At 47.2% G+C, this 15,818-nt stretch overlaps 1 protein-coding gene across 7 annotated transcripts in view; it reads left to right on the top strand.

The window, feature by feature from the left end:
- Window positions 1-15,818, top strand: part of KALRN (kalirin RhoGEF kinase) — a 648,894-nt gene that overhangs the window by 423,336 nt on the left and 209,740 nt on the right. For all 7 annotated transcript variants that reach the window (XM_034999991.1, XM_034999993.1, XM_034999994.1 and 4 more), the window contains exons 27-32: window positions 414-503; window positions 5,202-5,294; window positions 9,540-9,651; window positions 11,095-11,285; window positions 11,725-11,826; window positions 13,620-13,762. In XM_034999991.1, the coding sequence (XP_034855882.1) occupies window positions 414-503; window positions 5,202-5,294; window positions 9,540-9,651; window positions 11,095-11,285; window positions 11,725-11,826; window positions 13,620-13,762 (731 nt within the window). The remainder of the gene's footprint in view (window positions 1-413; window positions 504-5,201; window positions 5,295-9,539; window positions 9,652-11,094; window positions 11,286-11,724; window positions 11,827-13,619; window positions 13,763-15,818) is intronic.

Here is a 15,818-nt window from a genome sequence, read left to right as displayed (position 1 = left end):
AGGGCACACTTCATTTTCATTCTCCGGGTTTTGTTTTTAGTGCAAATGCTGTCATTTCTCAAGAGGGGAAGCACAATCGTAGGTCATCCCAAAAAGGGGGTAATGTCTAAATAAATTCCAGCCAGCTTCAAAACACATTATGCAAATTGGTTTTTCTAATTCTTTCTAACGCAGACTGGTATCAATAAGCTCACTTTCAGCAAGCTTTCTCCACCTGCACGTAGGAGAAAAGCATCCCAAAGTTTGGGAGGGGAACATGGGCCAGATAAGCCCAGAACATTTGCCACAGATAATCCTGGGCCGCAGGATATCTGAGAGCTTAACCGCACAGCCCTTGCTGGGCCTTTCATGCCCAGTCAACAGAAGGGAGCAGCGGATGGATGCTTACCTATGATTGCCTTTGTTCTTTTTAGGCAGACAAATTTCAGATGTACGTCACCTACTGTAAAAACAAGCCTGATTCCAATCAGCTGATCCTGGAGCACGCAGGCACCTTCTTTGATGTAAGCCATAGTTTTCCATTCTTGAGCCATGGATGAGCAGGTGGAAATGTTTCTCTACTTTGGGGAAAATGAGTTTTTATCCTTTATTGTTCACTGTTCTTTGGCCACCCAAACCTCTTTCTCATGGATAAAGCACGGAGCCAAACAAAAGCAGTGTTTGTCTTTTGGTTTTCCCCACCTCATCTCAAGTGCTGGGGTCTTAGACAAGGCACATTTGCCTTCCACGCCTCAACACCAAACTGAGCTAGCCATAAATCCCATGTGTAGAGGAGATCAGTGATAACACAGGGGTTAAGATGCTGCATTTCTGCTTCATGCACAGCTCCCTCGAACACAGGGGTTCTCAAAGTGTGGTCCCCAGACCAGCCACATCAACGTCACCTGAGAACTGGGTAGAAATTTGGACCCTCCCCGCACCCAGGTCCTATTGAATCAGAATCTCCAGGGCTAAAGCCCAGCAATCTGAGTGTTAAGAATCCTCCAGTGACTGGTGCCCACTCAGGTCTGAGAAGCACTACTCGACCGCAGTTGTCTCAACCTTGACTATACATTTGAATTCCCTGGGAAGCTTTGAAAAATGCTGACTCCTGGGTACTGCCCCTGTGATTCTGGTATGATTGGCTTGGGTTTGGCCTGGACTTTGAGAGTTTTAAAAGTTTCCAGGTGAGAATAAGCACAGCCAGGGCTGAGCACTTTGTGCTGTAATGGAAGCCAAGCGAAGTGGGCACTGATGGGCCTTGCCATCTCGAGTGAACAGAATCAAGCGGGTCAATGCAGGATACAAGGGAAGAAAAAGGAGAAGAAATGAGGGGGGACAAGGAAGTTCAGGGAGAGAGTGACTGTAGCAGTGATGGTCACTATGCTAGTCCTCTCAGAAATGACAACAGCATGAAATTCAGAACTTTTTCATGTTTATCAGTCTGTCTTTCTGCCTACCTGCTTTCATCTCTCCCGTAAATATTTGAGTATTTCCTGTAGGGAAGATGGTGTACTGGGCACCTTGGGGAATGCAGACATTTAAATGTTAGTCCCATATTCAAGTCTACAAAATAAACCTCTGAGCATCTTTCTAGCCTGGCACTGCCATAGCAGAAATGATTCCACAAGAGTCTTGTTGCTCCATGAAGGAATGACCCTTGAATGGGAGGGAGCCAGACAAGAAAAAACCTACATGACTTTTTAAAATGAAGCGTTAATAGAGAAATGGTCCTGAGTGTCCCAAATTGGAATTTTTTTGAGGTTAGATTTGACAGAAAATTCAAGAAAAGCACTTCTTTAACTTGGTATCAGAATTTATTGGATATCATATTGAATGTTCTATTACCACTGTTACCTTTGTTAATAATGTGTTTTGCTTAAGATGTTATTCATCAACAGTAGCCAAAAAGGTCTTTGTGAAGTTTTAAATGCACTGCATCCTGTCTTCCACTTAGCATTTTTCTGAACATACTCGCCTTGTGCTCTGAGCATGCCTCAGACTCTTCCACTTCCTCACCTTTGTTCCCAGTGTTCTCTGTCTTACCCCTCTGTGTGTGTCCTCTGGGTATGTATACACACACACACACACACACACACAGAGCCAGTCTTCAGAATTCTTTCTATCCTTTAAAGGTCAAATATTTCCTGCATGAATCCTTCCCTCTCTCTAGGCATTGTTATACTTTTTTCTGTCTTATGGTATTTGTAACAATTTGCCTTTTGGCAGGTTAACAACGTACCCTTCAATTTCGCACACCTCCTCCCACCTATGGTCCCCTTGAGGTTGGCTGATGATTTGCCTGGCTCATTTTGTACACATCATAATGTACAGTCCTATATTCATCGTATCCCTGTTTCTAGCCAATTTCTAGACTTTGACTAGTTAGATATCCCCCAAATTTTGCACCCTATCCCTTCCCCCCCACACACACTTCCAATGTAGTGACGGAGGAGCTGCTGGAAACCAGAGAAAACAGTCCACTAGGTAGGAGTCCCTAGAGCTCAGCATAGAGAGGTGGGAAGGGAGAGCAGTAAACCCTCCTGATTGTTCCCAGAGCTTTCCAGAACGCATAATGTTTGTACCTTTTCCCATTCCATCAGAAAGTGTTCCCTAAGTTCTACGTATGGAAAATATCTACTCTAGGCCCTCGTTCTATGAAAGAGACAAGCCCTTCATTAGGCTATCTTTTAGTATCCATTACTGTGGACAGTACACAGAAAGTGAAGCTCCAGAAAGGAGCGCACATTCCCATGATCCAGAATTTTCTAGCTCCGATGCGAGAGCTGTGAGGCATGGTGTTGGTTGCTCTGGTGACTAGTGAGCATGGGTCGGCTGCCCTAGCCGCTGGAGGCAGGACCTTCCTCGCTGCCCCACATGCAGCCTCTTCCCATGGCTGGTGGAGAGGGAGGGCCATCAGGTGTGTTACTGCCGGGGCTGTCTTGCCAGAGCCCCCAGGGAAACTCACCATGTTCCTTTGCCCAGAGAGTCACGCTGCCCGCCATATTGCCCGTCATCCGTGGACAAGTCCTGCTGTAACTGCACACCTCTAGCAAAGAGGCAGATGACTGAGAAAGTTGCTACTTTCTGGGATAGTTGGCAGGAATTCGATCATTGTTTTAATTCCTCTTCACCCTCCTCCACGGCCGCATAGCAAGTCCTATCTTGGGTGACTTTAAAGTGCTTCTTGTATTCCTCCAGTGCTTTGTCCTCACTGACCCTAGCTCAGGGCAAGCCCGTGTTACACACCTAGAGATAGAGATAGATACAGCTATAGCTATTGATTATACGTGTATTTAAAGTGAACAAGCTCAGGGTTTTCATATATTCACAGATAGGCGCAACCATCTCCACAGTCAATTGTAGGACTTTTTCATCACCTCAGAAAGCAACCCCACACCCTTTAGCTCTCACCCCCACCTCATCCTCCCATCTGTTCCTTAGCCCGAAGCAACCAATGATCTATTTTCTATCTCTATAGATTTACCTATTTCAGACATGTCACAGGAATGGAATCATGTAATATGTGTTCTTTTGTGACTTTTTTCACCAGCATAATGCTCTCAGGCCCCATGTATGTTATAGCATGTATCAGCACTACCCTCCTTTTTATGGCCCGATAATATTCCATCGTGTAGGTATACCACATCGTATATTTCCATTCATCAATTGGTGGACATTTGGGTTGTATCCACTTTTTCATCATTATTAATAATACTGCTATAAACATTGTATCTAAGTTTTTGTAAGGTCATATGTTTTCATTTCTCTTGGGCATATACCTAGGAGTAGAATTGCTAGGTCACATGGCAACTCTATGTTTGCACCCTTGGGATTTTTCAATAACCTCCTAACAGGTCTCTCTGCCTCTATTTTCCAACCTCCACCCTTGCTATGAGGCTTATATGGCTCTCTGAAAGAGTGCTTTCACCATGTTTTTCTTCTATTTAAGATCTACAATACTTTACCATTAAGAAGCTCACCACCAAAATCCTGATTTTTTTCATCTAGCTCAACCCCATCCATGACCTAAATACACTTTGCTTATCTAACTGTATTTTTCATTTTTTCTGGATTCTAGGTGTGCATCCTCTGTACCATTCTGCATGGTCCCCATTATCATCTAAATCCACAAAGATTATTTCCTGTGGACTTCTTAAATATGTTTTCCATTTATAGAATGCCATTCATCCAGCTTTGCTCTTCTCCACTTCCCCTCCTTCCCCACCTATCTTCTAAACCTCAGTGGAAGACTTTATCTCTCCTAAACCCTCCACCACTCCTGGCCCAGCCATTCCTCTCTGTTCTCGCCGGGAATACCTTCCATCTCCTTTGTTGCTACTTTATGTGTGTGAGTGTTCTCAGAGGCCTGGGGTGGAAGGTTCTTGAGGCAGGGAACCACATGGACCCTTCACTACCCTTTCACAGCACCTACACCTTGGGGATTGGAAGATCATTTTGGAGGTAGGATAGAGAATGGACTAAAAAGAGGCTAGAGGCACAAACAGCAGCTGGAGGTCACGGCTGTAGCCTGAGTGTGAACAGGGTGGAGAGGAAAGACCTGTGGCCAGGGATAACACAAGTTAAACAACTAACAGTGACCCCATGGTTGCCAGCTCAAGAGATCTGAAGAACGAGGGAGGTGCCGTGGATCACCAGGAATAAGTTGTAGGGAATGCAGAGGTGATTACATGTTGGGGTGGGTTTAAGTTGGAGAGAAGGGGGTGGAAAGGAGATACCCCTTGTGCTGTTGTAAGGGGATAAAGACTCAGGAGCCATCAGCGTAGACCTCCCAGCCCTGCTCTCTGCCTCCCCTCGTTCTCATCGTCCTGCTATCCCCCTGTGATTGCTTCTGCTCTGGGTTTATTCCCTCTTACTTGTGCTCCACCACCTCTCCTTTACCCTTCTGTCTGTTACTTAACTCCTCACTTCCTTTTTCCACTTTTATCCTTCCCCTGTTCTTCTTCATTTCCATTTCTGTCACACAAATCTGCTTTCCCTCCCCTTTTGCCATCTCTTCTTTTCTCTATTTATACATTCATCTTGGTCTCTCTTGTTTCTCTCTCCAGCAAAGAACAGTTCCTCATAACTGTCTACCCTTTTTCTTCGTCTTTCTTCTCACCTTGCCTACTTCCTCCACACACACACACACACACACACACACGCACGCACGCACACCCGTGCCCCTCTGTGCATAATGGCGCCTGTTGTCACCCCTGCAGGAAATACAGCAGCGGCACGGTCTGGCCAACTCCATCTCTTCCTACCTAATCAAACCCGTCCAGAGGATCACCAAGTACCAACTGCTCCTGAAGGTACCTCCCCTCCCCACTGTGTCACCCCCTCCCACACTACCGACCAGGTCCAGGGTGTGTGTGATGGGACAGCTTTGCCCAAGGATGGGACAGCTTCTACCTCGAGACCTCGCCTCCACCTGCAGCAAAGCTTCAGAGATGAACCCACACTGGCTTTGCGGGCTCCCAGACTGCATGACCTATCCGTGAAATTCTGGGTGCTTATTTGTTGTGGGGACAGAGGAGAATGAGAGCAGGAACTAGTTGTGACTGTCTCCACACCTGCCCACCACTGCACAACTTGGAGCAGTTGCCACCTAGGCCCTGACTGACACGCGGGGCCTCACTTGCCCTTCCCCCCGCCCCCCTGGGGCAGATTCCTCCCGGTGGCCCCTGCTTCAGATAGGGTCAGGGGTCAAGGTATTCAGGGCAAGGCCAGTCTACATAGGCAACAGAGGCCCAGGGTGGCACCTACCATTGCCTTAATCTCTGTTTGTCAAGACTATGAAGTTTCTGAGAGTGCAGATTAAAACAAAATGACACTCTTGTGTCTGGAGGATCCCATCCATATGTTAGGTAGGGGTTCTTTTGGAGCCAAGCAAAAGATTTGGATTTTCTCCAAAATATTTTCTTTAAATTTCAAATAATCAAACTATATGAAATACTAAGTAACTTGCGCTGATTCTTCTTAAGAAAGGAGACACTGACCATCTGAAAATATGACATTTCCCCCACAGAAAGCCTGGAAAACAGATCCTATAAGCAGTGATGGAATCCCTATGCATATCAATTCTCAAGATATAAGGGTGAAGTTTTCCCTAAGTTTGAATACTTTGCTTGATGGCTCCTCAAATGCAAAGGACATAGGGATAGTGGGAGGCATGTTCTAAGTAGTATATTTCCAGAGAAAATCTGCTGAAATTCAACTCATGTGTAGAGATGCTTGCAGAATCTCACATATTCTAACTTCACCAAACCTGAAAACCAGTCTAGTTTCAAACCTAGGTTTCTACTCACACTGGAGTGCCCCCCCATCAAGCCCCTGGGGTCTCCCTGCATAGCAGTATGGTTCCACGATGAGAAGAGCGGGGCACCAGCCAACCGGTGCCCTGGACCTCTTCCCCATTCTGGGTCAGAGCAAGGACGAGTTCACCCCATCCTTCTGGCTCCACCTTCAAACATCTTCTTTCCTTGTCTCCAAGAAGAGACTTTTTGGGCTTCTGCTTCCAGGCACTCAAGTCATCCAGCCCTGGAGGGATGCCTTAGAGAATTACCACACGGCATCATGCCCTAGGCCTTTACTGAGGCCTTGTGTGAGAAGTAACAATGTGAAGAGCATCTTGGCTATTTTAGCAGAATTGCTTTTGAAGATGTCCTCTTTGTTTTTTGAAGTTCCTTGTATAAAGACTCACAGAAACTCTCATAAGATCTCAGAGTGGGGTATGGGTGTTCTCTCCGAAATCGTTGGTGTGCCCTCTACCTGTAAATCACAAGAGCTCTAGCTCTTCTTTGCCTTTGACTATCAGATAATTAGCATTGAGTCCTGTTATGACTACTACTGTATTGTTACTAGTTTCTCCTTGGCCCATTTTTCTGTGTATAATTATCCCCTCCTTCCCTAGCCCATTTAATGCTTGACCCACTACATGATTTTTCTTGTACCAGAAGATATTTTAAAATTCATTTTTGTGGTCATTACATTTAAGTGTCCCAGGGCCTTTTCAGGAATTAGTGGGGTTGTAAATTAAAAAGCAAAACAAAATAGAAACTCGCCCATCCACACTGCCAGTACCTTAACCCAAGTAAGATCCAACTCCGCTATAGCTTTTCACCTCTCCCTTTGAATCCCAGGGGGCTGAGGTTCCCAGGATAATTTTGTGACACGGATAGGGGAAGGACATGGAGGATGGAAAGGATGCCCTGTGTTTTGCTTTAGGTGCTGGAGGGGTGGGCGCTAGGCCTTCATTCTGTAATTGGGTGTCTTAGGAAGAGACAACTGTGCAGTTAACTGAGAAGGAAGAAAATGAAGTAGTGGGAATTGGATTGTGGCAAAGTTGTAAAATTCTTATTGGGGAAAAAAGACTTACTAAGGTGATTTGGAACTCATAAAGGCACTGGTAGCAGAGTACCTGCTGAGTAAAAGAAAAATAGTTTGCTGAGCTTTTACTATAAATAAATAGTGTGGGATTTATTTTCTCATTAAAGACAGTTTTATTCCAAATATATTGATATTTAATTATTAGTATCCTCCGGGGTTCCTCACTTTGGGTGTTGCATGAAAATAAAAACTATATGTCAGTTGGTGTTCAATATTTTCCATGTAAATCTGCTACAGCTGTCCTTTTGGAGTCTAAATTAAATGTGGAGCCTTCTCCTTAACATCAACTATAACAAGGGCCCAAAGAACTTATTGGCTTTGCTGGCTGATTGGTGGACTTGCCACACTGCTTTGGGGGGTTGAACCAATTGGTGTTTTCTGTTGCACACTGAATCGTATTTCATATTTGTCTCTTATGCTTCTGCCTAGCGATTCCTTTGAGGATATATGAGAACTAGGTCGGGAGGGTTAAAATTAGGAAAGGGATGGGAAGAATCAGAAAACTTCAGGTTGGTAGAAATAAATGCAACTTTCTGAACAATGACGCCGTTACACTCGCTGGAGCCAAGGACAGAGCTGAGAACTGATCGCTTCTGCCTCCCAAACATGCTCAAGGTCGTTCACCTCTCCTTTGGACACTCAAAGCTCCCTTCTTCATATGGGAATGTATCTGAGATGACACAAAGGATTAGATGTTCATGTCAGATACTCACTAATCAGATATCTTACCAAGTATAAAGCTTTACTATTAATGTCAAGGATACAAATAATCCCAAGGCAGAGATAAAGCACAGAGAAGTCCAGGACCACCAACAGCTCCAGGTCCTTTCTTGGAGCCTCAGGATGTGCTGTGGCCCAGACTAACATACAGACCTTCTACATGGCGTATGTTGTAGCAGATCATTTACCCTAAAGAGAACCATTTTGGTATGAAATATACTAACTTTTTACTCAGATAGTGGCATAGCATCTGTGATATTTTACAGGGAACCATGCCCCTAAAGCCATAGATTCAGGTTTTTGTCACCACAAGAAGTCTTAGGCCAGATATATCCTACTGGAAGCATTCCATAGATGAAGACTCTCCTGCTAGCTAGTACCATTAGTTTATTTGCCAGGAGGTCTGACATTAACATGTTTACAAGATTTGATCTGGTCAACTTCTTTCTTTCCTGGAAGTGCATCTTACCCATCACCCATCCCCTGCCTCCCCCTAACCCCTAGAAGGAGAGAGTATGGATTGCAGATCTGTTGCTTAACTGTTTCCTTCTCAGTATCAAAATGAGCAAAATTTACAATAACCTTCATAGGAAAAATGAAAGCCAACATTCCTCTGGCTTGGGGAAAATCATTTCAAATGGTCCTTATAATTTTTAAGAGAGTTGAAAATTATCTTTTTTCCATCAAGCAGATACTGTATGTCTTTTGTGGAGATAATAATGACCTAGTCTTCAACGAGGAAGTAAGAGAAGGCATGCTCTGGGAAGTCTTAGTGTGGTGGAGGTCATGGGGGACATGGTTGGCATGGCAGATGGAGTACTGGACTTGGAGTCTAGATTTAAGATTCAAAAAGGACTAGTCCAGAATCCCATCTACTGGTCCCAGGCTAGGAACTCCTGATTTATACGATCTAAAAATATTTTATAACTCTGAGATGCTGTAAACCTATAATGTCTATAACCCCAGGTTGCTCCCAGTATGGTGGAAGGCAGGATTTAGGCAGCAGAGGTATGTAAATAAACATGGTGCCAGCAATAGGCGTGCAGGGATATATGAGTGCTATGCATTCTTTGCACACCTTTTGTCTTCTCTTTGTGATTCCACAGTACTGACCTTCTGTTTGTGTGCTTTGCCAGGGGTACTTCCTTCTCCAGGAGGGTAATCAAGTGACAGAGAATGCCCTAGGTTGCTGACTTACAGTGCCAGGCATTTGAGAGTTGGGTTGAATTGAGTTAGCTTAGGTTAGATTGAGCTGAGGAAGCTCAGTCTGGGAAAAAATTGTGGTTGAATTCTTTGGAGATAACATCCTACCCCACTTTCCTTATAGCTTAGAGGGAACCATTACAGAGAATGAAGCTGATCTGTAATCACCTTGATGGGTTAGGTGGTGGGAGGGTAGGGAAGCTGGGACAAATGGTTCTAATTGTGTCTGGACTTTTTCCCCCCAGGAACTTTTAACTTGCTGTGAAGAAGGGAAGGGGGAGCTCAAGGATGGCCTGGAGGTGATGCTCAGTGTCCCAAAGAAAGCCAATGATGCCATGCATGTCAGCATGCTGGAAGGTAGCTGTCTGTCCTCCCAGCCTCCCCGGGGGAGCCTCCTCCTTTCCTAAGACCAGGGAGCTTGTATCGTGGTCTAGAACTTGTATGAAGTCAGGCAAGGGGCAAGGCTGGAAGAGAGGAGAAGTGGCAAGTTGAGGATATAGGTCCTTAGGACATTTGTCCTTAGGAGGTATGAGAGGAGCTCCACAGGGGCCAGCTCAACCAATACCTGCCTCCAGGTAGGACCAGGTAGGACCAGGTCCAAGTTGGACTTTGCCCAAGCACATGTAGTCCACTGGAACCATGTTATTGAGGCCCAGAGACCCGGTAGAGTGAGACTCCAATAAAGTGCTCTTACACTGCAGAACAGATGTGCAGATCAGCCATGTGGGGGCGGGACTGTTAGAGGAGCTCAGACTCGGCATCCCAGTCTGGGCTGGCAAACAGGTGTTGTGGGACAGAAATGTACTCTGTTGCAACTGTGCAAACCTGTGGGCTGTGTTTTCTCCTCCGGGCTCCATCTCCCGTCATCACCTCCCCTTCCCCGCTCCCCACCTTCCGTCTAGAAGACTTGGTCTGGTCTCACCACTTCCTGGGTCACCCTGAGCAGAGGAAGCCATAGTTCTCCATGCAATGGAGCCCTGGTGACCTTCTCCAGACTGAGCGCTGGCCGTCTGAACCTACTCCTCTTGCCACGATTTCTCCACCCTTTTCTTTTCTGTTTGCACCTGATCCTCATCCCCAGCCCTGGGTATTCTCCCCTGCAAGCAAACCTTCTCCTCCAGCCTGTCCCTGCCCTGTATTCTGAAGCCAGTTACTCCGAGTACAGTCTGCGGACCAGCAACAGCAACACCTGAGAGCTTGTCCCAAGAGCAGATTCCTGGGCTCCACCCCACAGCTACCGAATCCCAGTCTCTTGAGGGGGCAGGGGTCGGTAGGAATCTGTGTGATTCTTACACATACTAAGTTTCAGAACCGCTGTTAAAATTTCAAGTGGAATAAATGGAACTGTTGAAGGTGTGTGCACCACACTGTACAGGAGCCATCAAAGGGAAGAGTCCTAGGAATGGAACCTAAGAAATAAAGCAAGGACAAATAAAGTGGAGTCAAGGGCACTCCTCCATCCAGCAGTGCTTGTCCTCAGCCCCACTCAGTGCTCTGAGTTGGTGGGGAACTGTAGGAAGAAGGTGACATAGGGTTTGCCCTCGCAGGAGGTCCCAGGCCTTGGGGAGATGCCACTGATCCTGGTTATGCGTAGGAGACGTGGTGTGGGAGGGGGGATCTGCTTACTGTTCCCTAGAACTGTCTCCTCAAGTATTGAGGAGTCTCGGGAATCAGCCCAGAGAGCCAACGTTGTGGGAATGGGGGGCTCATGGTCAGGGAAGCCTTTCCAAGCGGGGAGTGGAGTGTGGCACCCACGTGGCACCAGAGAAACTCCATGGGGTGGGAACGGGTGTCTTTCAGGGTTCGACGAGAACCTGGATGTGCAGGGAGAGCTGATTCTCCAGGATGCCTTCCAAGTGTGGGACCCAAAGTCGCTGATCCGGAAGGGGCGGGAGCGGCACCTGTTCCTCTTTGAGATCTCCTTGGTTTTTAGCAAGGAGATCAAAGACTCTTCAGGACACACGAAATATGTTTACAAGAACAAGCTACTGGTAGGTGGGGCAGGTGGGGTAAGACAAGTCCCCCTGTTGTCATAGAGCCTTTGGGCAGAAAGGGCTCTTGAACACTCAGCTCATCTCTCCCCCTGACACCACACCAAAACCGTCCTGGACAAATGAAAATGCCTCCTATTTGGAAAGCTGCCCCCCCCCTCGACTCCCACTTCTGCATCTTAGAGTTCACCGGTCTTCTTGCTGTCTGCTTTTAGTGCCTCCCTCTTCACCCTCCCTCCCTGCCACCTGCTAATCTGGCAGGCACCTGCAGGTCCTTTCATCCGGGTAACTGAACAAGCATCCAGTCTGTTGAAGTTTGATTGACAGAAGCCCCTCCCTCGGTCCTCTCCTCTTTGTTGCCCTTCCCTTTCCCACCCCAGCCCTAAGTTCCCCACTGCCCTCCCCTTCCCCGCCTCTCACAGGCATTTCCTGTCTACAGACCTCAGAGCTGGGTGTGACCGAGCACGTAGAAGGTGATCCCTGCAAATTCGCCTTGTGGTCTGGGCGCACCCCCTCCTCAGACAATAAAACAGTGCTGAAAGTAAGTACTGCTCTCCACTGGGCACTCGCCCAGGGTTGTGGGTAGCAGGAGGAGGGCAGAGGGCTGCAGCATGTTCTTCCTGAAAGCTGGGGCCTGGAGACTCCACGGGGAGGGCAGTATCCCATGGGTATTAAAAAGCAAGTTCTTTCATGGAAGTAGACTTGAAATCTCAAAGACCAGGGGCGCCTGGGTGGCTCAGTCGGTTAAGCGTCTGCCTTCTGCTCAGGTCACGATCCCAGGGTCCTGGGATCGAGTCCCACATCCGGCTCCCTGCTCAATGGGGAGCCCGCTTCTCCCTCTTCCTCTGCTTGCTTCTCCCTCTGCTTGTGCTCTCTCTGACAAATAAATAAATTAAATGTTAAAAAAAGAAATCTCAAAGACCAGTGGTCTTCTAAGTCCCTCCTCTCATGTGTACCTAGAGGGAGGGAGGCAGGGAGTAGCCTGCTGGGCTGTCTCAGCAGGGCCCACTTAAATATGTTCTGTCCATATGTCCTCTTCAAGGGCAAGGACAACTGACCTTTTGGCAAAAGCTACCTTGATTTGCTCCACATTCATTCAATACTTTTTCTTGAACACGTTCTGCACAGAAGGTATTCTGCTCAGTACTGCTTCTAGCTACGCATGAGAGATGGACCTTGTCCTCCAGAAACTTACATTCTAGAGCTCTAGTAAATCACACTAACGTGGTGAATATGTTGATTGAAAGGAGTGCTAAGAAAGGGCCTTTCACTAGATGACAGCCTTAAGGAGTCATTCCAGCTCTCCAGAGCACATGCAGCCTGGGGTTTGGGGCTTGTGGTAACATGCATCTAACCGGGAAGGGGTCCTGCAGATGGGGCTCCCCCCAGTCATTTGCTTATTGGGGTGGCTGCCACCAAGGAAGAGATGGTCCGACCCTGACGAATGCTTCACACTTGTTCCCTCTGAATTGCCAGCCTAGCTCTACCTGCCATGAGACAGAATTACCTGAAAACAAATCCACAAAGACAAATGGGATGTTCATGAAATGGCACAAGTGCCTTCAATGAACGTGTTTACAAGGCTAAAAACCCAGCCCTGACTTTGAGGCAGCACAAACCTATGTATGTAGGCACACCAGGAGTTGAACGTGCTAACATGGATCTGTACCACTTGGTAAATAGCCACTGCCTTCAAATATCCCTTGCTACCCCTCCCAGTACTCCCCAGACCTCCCCAGCATCTAGCAATTGATGTGTTCATCCCTGACCCAGCAGGGGACCTCTACATATGCTCCAGCCCCAAGGCAGATGGCAATATTTTTTTAAAGATATTTATTTATTTACTTACTTATTTACTTATTTATTTGAGAGAGAGAGAGCAAGAAAGAGAGAGAGAGAGCATAAGCAGCGGGGAGGAGCAGAAGGAGAGAGAGAAGCAGACTCCCACTGAGCAGGGATCCTGACACGGGGCTTGATCCCAGGACCCCGGAATCATGACCCGAGCCAAAGGCAGACAGACACTCAACCAACTAAGCCACTCAGGTGCCCCAGGGCAGATGTCAGTATTGGTCAGTGCCACACAGAGTATTAAATACTTTGAAAATCACTTCTGTACAAGTCTACATTGAGTATTGAGGTCTTAGCCCCATTCTAGGAGTTGAAGGAGTGTGTCCCTGGGATTGAAGAGTCATGCGTGTAAAATGAGAAATGAGCTCCTCAAACATTTGGTGTCCTTGAAAATAATGGGTTAAGCCTGCAGGAGGAGGATTGAGAACTGTTTTGGCAGGGCAAAGGGAGATGGGGTGTTTACTCTTTCTCTCTGTGGCACCCCAGGCCTCCAACATAGAAACCAAGCAAGAGTGGATCAAGAACATTCGAGAGGTGATTCAAGAAAGGATCATTCACCTGAAAGGAGCTTTAAAGGAGCCAATTCAGCTCCCCAAAACACCAGCCAAACAGAGGAACAATAGTAAGAGGTAACCAGCATCTCTCCCCCCCAAGCACTGCCTCATGTGCTCCAGGAGCGCAAGTGGGGTCGCCCTCTGCTCCCACAGGAGCGGTGCGCTCCGCAGTTGGCACCCCTCTCTATGAAGCCCTGTCTAAGATGAGGAATCTCCTCTCTGAGCATCTCACCATTCCTGCCAGTTATATTCAGCAGGGCTCCATCGAGCACCTCTTATTTCACAGACGCTGCTAGGTGCTCTGAGAAGGGGAAGTGCACGATGAGCCCCTGCCCTCTAGAACCATCTAACAGTTGTATCTCACACGTGGAACAGTTAGACTAGAAGAACCAGTGCCACCCGTGGGGACAGTAAATGCTGTAAAAATTCACTGAGAGGGGACTTTAGATGAGCACTAGAGAGGAACGTCCAGGGAAGGCTTTGAGAGGGAGGTAGGCCATGAGTGGACTGACAAGACAGTAAAGGAGTTTTGTATATGGTAATGGCAGGGGGATGGGGTGGTGGGGTTATCACTGCAGCTCTTCTGTAACCCCCGAGTCCTCACCTTCAGTTATCTGAGATAAGCAAGGTGATTGGGCAGAAGGGGACTGATTTTTTGTATCTTCACCTCTCTGGGCCCTTCCGAATCCCAGTTGCCCTACACCGATGGAAGGCTTCCTGTTTCTCAAATCTCCATGGGACAGTCACCTACAATGACTCTCTTAGAGGGCACTTCAAATGAAAGCATATAAAAAACATCATGTTAACCTTGGGAAAAAAAACAAAGTTCTGGGGGTGATGGTCGCTGGTGGTAATAGGCTCGCCTTTCCTCCACTATTCATGAATGGACTAAATCCCAAAGATCTAGTTGACCTTCTGGTGCCAACCAGGATACATGGACCTGAGGACCTGCAGAGTAGCAGCATTAGTACAAAGGGAGGTGATAGCCAGAAGAAGAGTGTGACTAAGGTAGGGAGAGATACCTCCACAGGCCAGAAGCCCCAAGACCTGCATGGCCAGGATAAGGTCACCTCTCAGTGCTGGAAGGACAAATTAGAGCTGTATTGGAGGAGGGGTTATTTTGATTTCAGTTACCCATGTCCAGAATAAAGGGAAGGGGCAGACTTAGTTTAGCGCCAGGGACCCACTCTGCTGCAGGAAGCCCCTACTCTAATAAAGGAGATAGAGTGGAAATGTTCTAAGAACTCAATGTCCAACAGCATGCAGGAAAGGAAAGAATGGATATTCAGGTGAGGTTGGCTCAAGTGTCTCTGTGATAGAGCCCCTTTTTCCCTCAGTAGTAGAGTCTGGACATCTATAGAACATGAGATGGACCTTTCTTGGAAATGCCTCCCACCGTTTTTCTGTCATTGTCCTGAAATAAGAGAGTGAAAACCCTGGGCAGAGTCTGCAGAGAACAGTAAGGCTGTCTGTCATTTCATTAGCGTGGCTCCTAGGAGGTGGGGACAGAGTTTACAGAGGAGTGAATTGGCTTGGAGAGCACCCCCACTCCTGGATGGGCTCCCCACATCCCCCAGACCTGGCTTTATCTGCAGTGGGCCAGAAGGGCCTGCAATGGGCCAGAAGGGTGGGAAGCACAAAGTACAGCCAACCCTCAACTGTAGGCAAATGGTGGGGAGCAGCGGCCCAGGTATCTAAAACAGCAGATGATCTAAGAGTCCTTTATTCTTGGTTTTGAAATGCATCACATAATTTCGTTTTACAGCAGATCTTCCTTCCTACGAATGCATGGCTTATATTATTAAAATAAGTTGGCATTTCCCACCCCCGCAAGTGGTGGTAAGAAGGCAGTTGACCTAGAAGCATTCTAGGTAGGAGAAGACCCTTTGTAAGACTAGGAGATACTGTGTATATACCTGTGTATCACATGCATGCCCACCTGCACACACATGTCCACGTACACCAGACTGTAATTGTTGAGACTCTGTGAGGCGACTTTGTACATGGGGCATTTTGCCCACGTGGTGTCATCCTGGGGCAGCAAGTTCCCAATGCCATTACCTCTCCAGAAGCAGCATCAGGGGTGAGACTTTCACAAGCCTCCATGGGAAGAGTGGACACTCTTGGTGCT

Source organism: Mirounga leonina, unplaced genomic scaffold, assembly GCF_011800145.1.
Source record: "Mirounga leonina isolate KUSES-001 unplaced genomic scaffold, KU_Mleo_1.0 Mir_115, whole genome shotgun sequence".
NCBI classification, from domain to species: Eukaryota; Metazoa; Chordata; class Mammalia; order Carnivora; family Phocidae; genus Mirounga; species Mirounga leonina.
This window is presented reverse-complemented; position numbering and strand designations above follow the sequence as displayed.